Genomic DNA, 11,910 nt, shown 5'->3' with positions numbered 1-11,910 from the left:
AAACAATCAGAACATGTTTATAACCTTATTAACGAAAAACTCAAGATCTATACGCGTAACAAAATGGAATGTAGACGAAGTTTAACTACTTGGTTGAAATCCATGAATTATGAGGAAATGGAAGAGCTATTTAACTACACGGAGTAAATTTTAGTTATACCTTCTTGATAGTACAATAAGTCGTGTTTTACGGAAAGTAACAATGAAATACCACACATATGCACACACGCTCATACACACACATACTCACATACATACACATACACACACACACACACACACACACACTCAGACATCCTGTTTGTATAATTTTTTTTTTATATTTTTAGACCTAATTTGTCCTAATCCCTAGTTTTTGGTATTGTTAATTTTAATTGATATGGAAGAGCGTGACCTTCTGGTACAGGTATCACTTAATAGAAGGTCACATCCACTATTATGTTTGTAACATTTTTGTTACAGAAATAAATATTTTTTTAATTTTTTTTCATTCCATTTTCGTTGCGTACGTTGACGTAGAATTTTGATTGTGATAAAAAACAATTGACAAATGATTTCCCGCCAATTATTTTTTATTACTAAGAAGGTTGCAATGTTTCAAAAAATATAACATTCGAAATACGAACAGTTCCGATTAGCTAGAAGTGCACATAACACATGCTTTTGCGGGTTTTCGTTTCAGATTTATACACAAATAAAGCTATATATACATTTTATTATTTCAGATACGTTCAAAAAAGTTAGTTTTTTCGTGATCTCTTTTTCACTATGTGGTATGTATGTATGTAGACAATACTTTCAGATTTTATTGTTGCCATCAATATGTTACCATATCAATCAAATCAAAAAAAACATCTAAGCTTGCGCAATCGCTTAAAGTATTTTGCTATCAAACAATATTTCCAGCAAACATTTATTTTGCTAGTTTTGTACTGTTGTAGTAAATTTTACCATAAGTTCAGATTTTCACTTATAATAAACATATAATATTATCTGAACCTGAAACATGGCGCTTTATGAGATGGCGGTTTCACCAGTGTTAGGCTACTTTACGTAGGATACTAGGTTATTACCGCAACGGTGACTTTGCTGCTGCCAAGCATGTACATCCACTGTTTGTGCTTCTACTGTTAGTACAGCTGGAGAAATTACAATGCTAATGGGATTTAACAAGGTACGTCTGAATTTGACGTAAACAACTGCGTTGTCACTCAGGATTTTGGGCCTTTAAACGATAATACAATAATAATAGTCAAAACAATAATGATTCTAAACGTCACTGCATTGTAATGGGTAGGGTGTATCATTTACCATTAGGTAAACGTCTTGTCGGTGAAGTCCTCGAATGGCGACTGCGTACCGGAAGACGCAGTGTTGGTAGGCACCCCACAAGATGGACGGACGATCTGGTCAAGATGGCCGGAATACGTTGGAGAGAGCAACGCAGGATCGGTGGTCGTGGAGATCTTTGAGAGAGGCTTTTGTTCAGCAGTGGACCTCTTCCGGCTGATGATGATGATGATGATAAAACTTTTATTTTATTTTATCAAAATACACACTACCATTACAGTATATTCCAATGCGATAGAGGTACATACAATATTTCACTTCTACAATCCTTAAATTTTATAACATATTATAAATAACGCTACTCTCGTGAATTCACCCTGAGTACAACAAAACTGATCCGTCTGTGAGGCTATATTATTAATAGTACGAAGGGCACGCGTCACCGCAGCCTGGCTTAACAAGTTAGTGCGCGCGGACGGCACCATCAGCAACGGTGGCCGACTTCGGCTCCATACGTACCTATCCGGAACAACAAAATACAGTTTCCTCAATATATTCGCATTATGCAGCTTCCCTCTAAGTACTTTGAACAGATATGAGATCAGCGCCCGGTCCATTCTTACCCTCAGCTCGCTGTATCCTACCATACCCAAAATAAATAATTGCCTTAATATTGGAAAACTACGAGCCATACGTAATATAAGCCCCAGATTTCTAAAAGCTTTCTTACAAACCTTAATAACACTTTTTCTCATAAATAATTATTACTATATATCAACTTTCCGTTAGTCTATATATGGATGACACGATAAGAGGGTCATTCCCGATCCTGTCAATCGACAACGCGAACATGGTCATAAAGCATGATGTTTCATTTAACATATACCACCTGTTGTCGACAAGCAAGAGAAAGCGATAACATCAAACGAAAAATAGAGTGCAAATATTTCATGAAACTTCTTCCAGGAAATATGTTTTGATAATTTGTGAAATAAGTGTTTATGATAAAGAATCTCCATTGCATGCGTTTGGTTGGTATCGCAATGTTTTTTTACTTTTATAATTTATCAGTTAGTTATGAAAAGCTAAAACTCATGTAAAATTTGTGCAAAAAGAAGATATTTGCAGGGTTATACTGAATTTGTATTTTCTGCTTCGATAGAAACCTAGATGCAATGCACAAGATACCCAGATACTCACGACACGTCACAAATTAGGATATCATCCCCACCACCTGGATGTTCCTCCACAGTGCGGTTTTCACGGAAATTTGTTCCTGTCTCAAGGTGACGAGCTCAGTTGCAGTGAAGCTCAGAATTTTTGGGGTTTTTCAAGAACCCTGAGCGGCACTGGATTGTAATGGGCAGGGCGTGTCAATTACCATCAACTGAACGTTCTGCTCGTCTAGTCAATTATTTTCATAAAAAAAGGTGGGTACCTTCAAATAAAGCACGTACACCGCCCTTAAAGGCCGGCAACGCTCCTGTGATATCTTTGGTGTTGCAAGAGAAGGCTCCTTTTACGAGTATGAAAAATCTATCAGTAAAAAAGAAGGTTGCGTTAAAACAAGCACATCAACTACGAACGTTTGTATGGAAAAACATGACGGGTTGGCTGCTCTCAATATGCGGTCACTTTCTATCGTTGAAACGTTGAATTCAATTATAATATAATATATAAATATACTATCATGCTAAGTAATTTCAGGAAATGTTACAAAGTAGCTCATGGTAGGTGACCTGTCGGAATCTGTCTCTCACCGTTACTTGTCGTGCAGATGTTAATTGTCGCTAAATTTTGTGCCGGTGGAATGTTGCAGCATTCAAAAAAACTCAATCAATCCATTCAAACGTGTTACTGTGCAAATATGGGGAGCTTTGTTCTAATATTGTAAGTAACTTATTGTTATTTTAATTGTACTTCTGATAAATTTCTATTTTGTTTGATGTATAATGTGTTGATATAATCTCCTCTAGACTAAACACGAGAGCTTGAATAGTAGGAGTCCATTGTATTATTTAATTATAATAATATTATATATTTATTATTGGGTGTATCTTAGAAATTACTATCGGATTTGGTATCATTCCTGGGATGACGCAGTTCAGCTATTTTTCACGCCCATCATTTCATTTTGAAAGCGTAATTCTAGGAATCTTCCTCCCTTTCTTCGCATGAAGTCTCATATCTTTCATTTTTTGGGTCAATCTTTTTTATTTAGCAGCAAATCCATAATCCTTTTCATACACTGAATACAGCTTGATTATCTTGGTGCTTTGGTTTTAGTTTGATAATCTTTTTATAGTAATGAACGGGCGAATAGTGGCCTCACTATATCGTAGGCTAACATTAACCCATCACATTAATATAAATACATTTCTAATGTACGTTTTATAACCTTAGATAACGTGTTTTTTTTACTCATTTGCAAACAGTAAATATATCCCCCATTGGAATTTTGATAGATAAATATTTTGATAGTATACCTAACAGACCTAAAAATAAAGACTCTTAAGCTTATTATAATATTTTATTATAGAATGTACTAAATACACAATGAGTTGTCTTATCGTTTGTAGTGTGTAGTCTCTTCCAGACGAACATAAAGATACTGGTAAACACGTGTATGTTGTAATTTAAATCTGTAAATATAAATATATTTCTTATAAGAATACTACATACTTACGTTATAAAGTGTAGGAAATATTTTTTTCATTTTAATTATAACAATAATAATTATATATTATTCTTCTCAATCGTTCACTCTTGTCAGAGTGGTAGTGGTTGCCAAGATGACGCAACATTAGTCGCCGTTGGTCTCCACAGTTAAGGGTCGCACTGCCTCCCTCGCGATGCTCCTCCACTTTTGACGGTTTGCAGCATTGCGGGAGCACTCCACAGGTGTCTGGGTCACTGTTTTGATAAGGTCCGTCCATCGCGTGGGTGAGCATCCTCTCGCTCTTTTACCCTGTACCTTGCCCTGCACTATCAACCGCTCAATCGATCCTTCATTTCTGGAGATGTGACCAAAGAACTTCAGAATTCGTAGTTGCTACTGAGCGACTGTCGTCGACTGCGACGATAGTCTTTCTTTTATCTTCAGTTCTTTTAAGATGGAATTCTTGGTTCGGAAATCTGCGGAATTTTGCGGCGGTCTTGAAGTCTAGGGGACCAGGTTTCAGCCCCGTAGAGGAAGATTTGTAACACAAAGCACCTATTAAGTCGAACCTTGGTGGTTTTGGTGATCCTTCTGTCCTTCCAGATCTTATTGAGCTTCTCTACCGCTGACCTGGTAATAGCACATCGCCTTCGGATTCGCGGCGCTTTTATGCTTAAAAGATTGTCTTTGTCTACCTCTAGTAATTTAAACTAAGGAAAGATAGGTTATTGAAAATGGCCGTATATTGGACATAACTATGGATAGATAAGATCTTGTCTTTAAACGGTGATAGCAATATACCCGTAACTAGAGATACGTTATTGAAAACGGCCGCTTATCAGTGACAGTCACTACGTCAATCGGCCGTTTTCAATAAACTCTATCTCTAAATCTATCTTTTAAATCCATCTTCGTCTCTTAAACCAATTAAGTTTTATATATATAATACGAAAAATATTTGTAAGAATAATGCAATGTAATTTACGACTGACAAATTGATCAATAACCGAAGACAGTGAGGTCTTCATCACAGGAACCCCCGTGTTGAATGAAATTGCCTACAATTTTATTAGGTACAATATAAAAAGCGTGTAAACATTTGAGCTGTTAAGTTGTTGTTTTTTTTTACTGTTTCGTTAACTAGGTACATACTTAGATGTACTAATTACATTTTTCTATTCGTGAAATTAACAAAATATTCGTTTAATGCCATGCCTCACTTACGCTTGTCAGACATGGCCTCTAACCTATAGAAACTTAGAAAAAATTAAAGTTTGTCAGAGTGGTATTGAGAGAAGTTATATGGGGCTAAGAATAAGAGACAAAATTAAAAATGTCACAATAAGAAATAAAACCAAAACAAAAGATGTAGCCTTATCTGTTCTACGTTTAAAATGGAAATGGGCTGGACGTATACAAAGAACAAAAGACGAAAGATGGTCCAAAGTAGTAACGAACTGGTACCCTATAAATAGGAAACGAAATCGAGGCAGGCCTCATAAGAGATGGAGCGATGACATAGTAGAAACAGCAGGAAAGATGTGGAAAAGAATTGTAAGAGACAGGAACAAGTGGAAATCAATGGAGGAGGCTTTTACCGCTAAAGGCAGTCCTTATGTCGAAAATAATAACTAATTATACTAACAAAATTGGTATTTTTTATTTAAAATAGTGAAATACTAACACATATTAACAAATACAATTTATAAGTAAATATCCTAATGTATAGATGTAAGGAAATAAAGCTATAAATAAATAAGAAATAAATTGGTGAAATTATCCATAACTTTAAACTTTATACAACATTTATATATACGTTTTCTTGTATTACGCAGTGTACTTACTACAGTCTCTCATAAGGGAGGCACATATTACTATATCATTGCTGATGTACTTCCCTAGTTTATTCTTCTTGATACATCCCTAATTTCATCGTCGAATGTGCGAATAGGTCATCTTTTCTATTGATTTTTCTAAAGTTTGTACGGTCACCAGTTGGAGGCTCCTTTGCACAGGATGCCGGCTCAACTATGGGTACCACAACTGCGTATAGTTCTCGGTATTGTTGGATGAACATAGAGAGCAAGTATTCATTGAAAATATATTTAATATTAAGTTTTACTTTGCTAAGATTTTAATTTATTATTAATTATAATTAATTGTTACAGAACTCTTCTCCTAGGAGCCACAGTAAGAAGTCATGACGTACAAAAAAGAGGACTTATTTTTCCACCTACCAGTTTATATGGGGTAATATTTCACAATCTTTTAATAATAAATAATTAATAAATACATAACAAAAATGCAAAATTTATTTGTAGATATTTTTTTGTTCATAAATGATGACCATTTTAACATGATCTTATTATTCATAAGTGTGCCGAGTAAGCTTTTCCTATTGATTCCAGAATATAAATACGTTATAGTATTTTATATATATAATCTTCGGTCTGAAGGGCTCCGTAGCTAGTGAAATTACTGGGCAAATGAGACTTAACATCTTATGTCTCAAGGTGACGAGCGCAACAGTGCTGCTCAGAATTTTTGGGGTTTTTCAAGAATCCTGAGCGGTACTGCATTGTAATGAGCAGGGCGCATCAATTACCATCAGCTGACCGTCCTGCTCGTCTCGTCCCTTATTGTCATAAATATAACTTATACAAATTGAATTTAAAACCAAAATTTATGAACGATGCTGGACTCGGACCCGAATTTAAATTGTACAATTTATCCCAGAAGTAAGGAATATCACTTTATTATAATAAATTGTGTATTAACATTATTTAAGAAAACGCTCACCACTATAAGATCTTTCATGTTTTTCATGAGACGACCCATATAGCCGAATGGTTAGTGACCCTGCCTACTGAGCTAGATGTCCCGGGTTCGAATCCCGGTATGTGCATTCATTTATGTGATGAATATGTTTGTTTCCGAGTCATGGATGTTTATTTGTACTTTGTATGTTCATGTAAGTATATTGTATAAAATATACCGTTGTCTTTTACCCATAGCACAGGCTATGCCTAGTTTGGGGCAAGATAACTTGTGTAAGAGTGTGTCAATATTATTATTGTTATCTTGTATGTTCAAATATTAACATAATGTTTCCAGACGTTCGTTGCTATAGCGGTACCCCTGGATATACCTGACAAGAATGTGTTTGTATCGTACAACTTCGAGTCTAACTATTCAGTAGTTACCAACATTACGGAGCTGGATGAAGTTATATTCCCAAACTTGCCGGTAAGTTCAATTACACATTGATCAGGACGAGTAAACTCTCGCCGACCAATTTATATAATATGATGACTTGATCTAGCCAGCTTCCTCAAAGTTCTAATTACACCAGATATTATTACACGTACAACTTCCTTAAAGGATGGCAACCCTCCTGTTATTCCTCTCGTGTTGCAAAACTATGTGGGCGGTGATCACTTAACACCAGGTGACCCGTACATTTATATGTCCTCCTTTTCCATGAAAAAATATAACCATTTATTTCAGTATCAATCAACAATTGCTTACTTGCTTTAAGAACTGAAGTAACATCCCATATACGTGTGAAACATCTATACTTAGTCTGGCCATATATACTGCTACAATTAAAAATAAACAAATTATTATATTTAAATTTGGAATCTGTAGTTTTTATAAGATTGTTCATTGAGTTTTAGCATTTTGGCGCCAATACATTGTACAATATTTTGCGATATTAAAATGGAGTGGGGTGATAAATAGAACCGAATCGCTGTGATTGCATTACACGAAGCCAATTGTAACTTTTAAAACTCTCCATATGCTTGGAATTAGTAAAATGTCTGTGTACAGGGCTTTTAAATAGGAATATTGAGACCTCCTTTGCTTGTGACAGAAAAAGATCTGGCCGTCCACGTAGTGTTCATGCGAAAAAGGTGGTCAAAGCAGTAAGGCAAGGAATTCGAAGAAATCCTATCCGAAATAATAAGATTTTATCTCTGGAGATAAAGATAGCAACTAGAACCCTGTCACGTATTTTAAAAGATGACTGAGGACTTTTAGCCTATAAGAGACTTACTGGTCATTTCTTAACTGATAATTGAAATGAATCACAAAAGAAAAAATCAAGAAAAAAGATTTACAATGGGCACTGTATTTCTCACTCCTGCTGGTCTTACAAGGCCTACTACATTAATTTGCTTTTCTATTTCAGATAATATCTCGTCATAGTCGAAGTATAACACGAGAGCTAGCGTACACAGTACTGGAAACTAAGTTTAAGGAGTGAGTATTTTGTTATTATATTACAAAACTAGCGAACCCGACAGACGTTGTCCTGTAAACACGTCTTAAGTTTGAATCAGTCCAGCCGTTAGGAGGAGTTCACTAACATGGAGAGGAGTATTATATATGGAATGAATTGAGAATCTAAACTATTCTGGAACACACAAAACAAATCATCCTAATCGGTCCAGCCGTTTAGGAGGAGTACACTGTCAACACATGTACAGAAGAATTATATATATAAAGATCTCAATCTAGTCAGCTCTTATACCTATATACGAAGAGGACTACTTACTCGTACTTCAATGAAATCCACTTTTTTTTATGATAATAAGGGACGAGACGAGCAGGAGGTTCAGCTGATGGTAATTGATACGCCATGCCCATTACAATGCAGTACCGCTCAGGATTCTCAAAAAACCCGAAAATTCTGAGCGGCACTACAATTGCGCTCGTCGCCTTGAGACATAAAATTTTAAGCCTCATTTGCCCAGTAATTTCACTAGCTACGGCGCCCTCCAGACCGAAACACAGTAATGCTTACACATTACTGGTTATCGGCACAAATAGGTGCCGTTGTGGTACCCATAATCTAGCCGGCTTCCTGAGCAAAGGAGCCTCCCACTGGTAAAACCACGAGCATAGGACAAACGGTCTCGTTATATGTACTTTCATTCTGTGTTCTGTGGTACTAAATATTAAAATTTCAATAATATGCGGGTAATGCAATAAACAATATCGAATAAAATAGCCTTTATTCAACAGGAATATGAGCAAGTTTTAGGGTAATAATAAAAATTCATCCGTGGATATTAATTATAACTGGATATATCTGTTTGAAAACCAATATTGTTTATTTTATTAAAAAAACTGGGAGAGTTTTTTGCGCGGTTCCTTGTCTCTTAGCGCGCACTTTGTTTCCGAAGTGGTGGTAGTTTGAAGTGACTTCAAAAATAATTCTGAAGGATTCAATTATGAGAAAATAAATGCCTTTTATACCTTTTATTGAAAAAGTTCGTTCTATAGCGACATAATGTCCACTTGTTTATTTTAATAAAAAAAAATCTCAGTAGACGTAATTTAATCAGAGAAGAATATAGATTTTGGATTACTCATGCGGGAAAAGTAGTATCTTGGTGCTCGCTGTTGCGGTTGAAAAAAAGCCGTTTGCCCATTTAAAAATTGCGCGTGAGTTTTTTGTAAATGAAACTGTTGTTTGAGTACGAAAAGTTTACTTTTCACACGCAAATTATACTTGGCACACGCAAATTTAGATAAAATTATTATGATAAATTATAATTTAAGTTACAAGTTTGAAAACAAATATGGAATCGGAAATAATACATATATCGTCGTATTTATTATACAAAATAGTATGTGCAACTCGTGCGACGTTGTCGATTACCCACATTATACTATTTTTATCAATACCGATCCTTAAATTATCAAAACATGGCTTATCTTATCATGACATCTCCAGGAATGGTATGAATGGACGGGAGTGCCTGCTGAGAAATATCTGCGAAGCTGCCGAGACTCCTCTTCATCACAACGGTCTCCTGGGACATATCATGCATATCGTCTTCACGTATGTACCGTTTTTTTATTAAAATAAGAGAATAGACGAGTAGGACGTACAGCTGATGGTGATAGAAGCCCTGCCCATTACAATGTAGTGCCGCTCAGGATTCTTGAAAAACCCAAAAATTCTGAGCGGCACTACAATTGCGCTCGTCACCATTCGACATAAGATTTTAAGTCTCATTTGCCCAATATTTTCACTAGCTATGGCGCCCTTCAGACCGAAACACATTCATGTTTACTCATTACTACTTCACGGTAGAAATAGGCGCCGTTGTGGTACCCATAGTCTAGCCGGCATCCTGTGCAAAAGAGCCTCCCGCTGGTAAAGGTGGTCGTACTAGAATATAACTAATGTAACAGTTAACATTTTTAATACATTACTCGCTTTCCGTGAAAGTTATTCAAAAAATATGTTTTCTTATAGCCTCATATAAATAAAGTTATGTAAAGAAAATACTTTATATTCTGCACATAATATAGGGCGACTCAAGCCATTGTAAATATTATCAATGCTGTCCATAACCTTAGATAATTTATAAATCTTGATAGAGCCTCTTGCTGCTAGACAACCGATGAAAACAGGCCAGGTTTATTACTTTTGTGTGCCTGACAAGTCCTACACACACTATTTGTATATCACTTTGTGTTAGTGTGCGTGCATTGCCAAAAATAGAGGTTAACTGTCAATCTCAATCTTTTTAGATATTTTCACTTCTGTTGCAATCTATTTAGACGTATATATGATCCAAGGTCAAGAATAATATTACAAACTCTCTACTTAAATTATACCTTTGAAATTGAAGCTTTCATTCTATGAACAAGAATATATATATGAAATAAGAATATTAAATAATATATAGATTATTAATAAGATTACAAAGTACCTAATGTTTTACAATTAACTTATTTTTAATAGCCTTATTTTTAATGGCGGTCTTTCCCCAATTTGAGGCATCATTAAGAAAGTCATTTATGTTATAGTAACCTTTACCACATGAACGTTTTTAACAATTCTTTTGAATATCGTAATACTTTTGTTTTGAACAGTTTCTGTGATCTTGTTGCAAAAGCATATACATCGCCCCTCAAAAGACTTACTAACTCGACTTAGCCGAGTAGTAGGTATTATAAGTTTATTTATTTTCCTGGTGTTAACATTATGGTTATGACAGTTTCTAGCAAATTCATTTATTTCAGGCCATCATCTTCAAAAGAAGAACATATAGATGATATTTACTACGAGGCAGAAGCAGATGGACTCAAAGGAAACTGCGATAAATACTACGATGACTGTCCGTTCAGTTTGTTTGATCTTATCACGAGGCTTGTTGTTACAAAGCAATAAAATATTGATTATAATTGTCATGGTATTTTATTGTCATTCCCAACTGGAGGGCACTGAAAAGACACAGCATTCCTAGCTTTGCCAATACATTCACCACCAGATAGTCATCAAACATGTAGATCAGTTCATTGGAGCTGTCTAAACAAAATACATGTAAAAAATGAGACACCAAAGAGACAATAGACTGGCTTATTGTGCTAGACCCAGATGAGGCTGATGAAGAAACGCTTCTTCATCTACTCTGCGATTGTGGCCAACTAATGCAAAAGCGTCCATCCATGGTGACTATACCTTGCTCCCAGATGGTGTTGGTAACACTCTCGTCAAGAAGATACTGCGGTTCGTAAAGGCGGCAGGGCTTGACGACGAGCTATAAGTATGAGTGACGAACACAATAGTTCAATTTTGGACGTGGTGTTACTAGGAATTATTAGGACTAGACCATAGTTTCTCAACCTTATTTTGCTCACCACCCACTTTGAGAATATGGTTTTTTCTAGAGTACTTTCGTGTATTTTTTTGCCTTTTTAGACTATATTTTTTATTCTACCCACTCCTCATCTGCGCCATCTCAATGCCCCCTAATTTTCTCTGGGTCTTCTACTGCTCCCCCGATAGTCTCAAACGCCCACAAGAGCCCACGTTGAGAACCTATGGACTAGACCATAATATATAAATATAGTCTAAAAAGGCAAATAAATACAATATTCTAGAACAAAACATATTCTCAAAGTGGGCGGTGAGCAAAATAAGGTTGAGAAACGATGGA

At 35.7% G+C, this 11,910-nt stretch overlaps 1 protein-coding gene across 1 annotated transcript; it reads left to right on the top strand.

The window, feature by feature from the left end:
- The first annotated feature begins 3,019 nt into the window (after window positions 1–3,019).
- LOC126967590 (uncharacterized) lies at window positions 3,020–11,155 on the top strand. The gene is made up of 6 exons (XM_050812125.1): window positions 3,020–3,180; window positions 6,118–6,199; window positions 7,064–7,195; window positions 8,142–8,212; window positions 9,693–9,800; window positions 10,994–11,155. The coding sequence occupies exons 1-6, from the start codon at window positions 3,068–3,070 to the stop codon at window positions 11,139–11,141; spliced, it is 654 nt and encodes a 217-aa protein (XP_050668082.1). The 5' UTR covers window positions 3,020–3,067; the 3' UTR covers window positions 11,142–11,155.
- Window positions 11,156–11,910: the final 755 nt, after the last annotated feature.

This window comes from Leptidea sinapis, chromosome 13, assembly GCF_905404315.1.
Source record: "Leptidea sinapis chromosome 13, ilLepSina1.1, whole genome shotgun sequence".
NCBI lineage: Eukaryota > Metazoa > Arthropoda > Insecta > Lepidoptera > Pieridae > Leptidea > Leptidea sinapis.
The sequence above is the reverse complement of the archived record's forward strand: the minus strand, read 5'-3'. Positions and strand labels throughout refer to the sequence as shown.

Bases quoted from the DNA above. Each gene is read 5' to 3' on its own strand.
- LOC126967590 (XM_050812125.1), top strand. From the start codon at position 3,068: ATGTTAATTGTCGCTAAATTTTGTGCCGGTGGAATGTTGCAGCATTCA. The intron at 6,200-7,063 runs GTAATATTTCAC...TAATGTTTCCAG, and splicing joins CACCTACCAGTTTATATGGG to ACGTTCGTTGCTATAGCGGT. The intron at 8,213-9,692 runs GTGAGTATTTTG...TGACATCTCCAG, and splicing joins CTGGAAACTAAGTTTAAGGA to GAATGGTATGAATGGACGGG.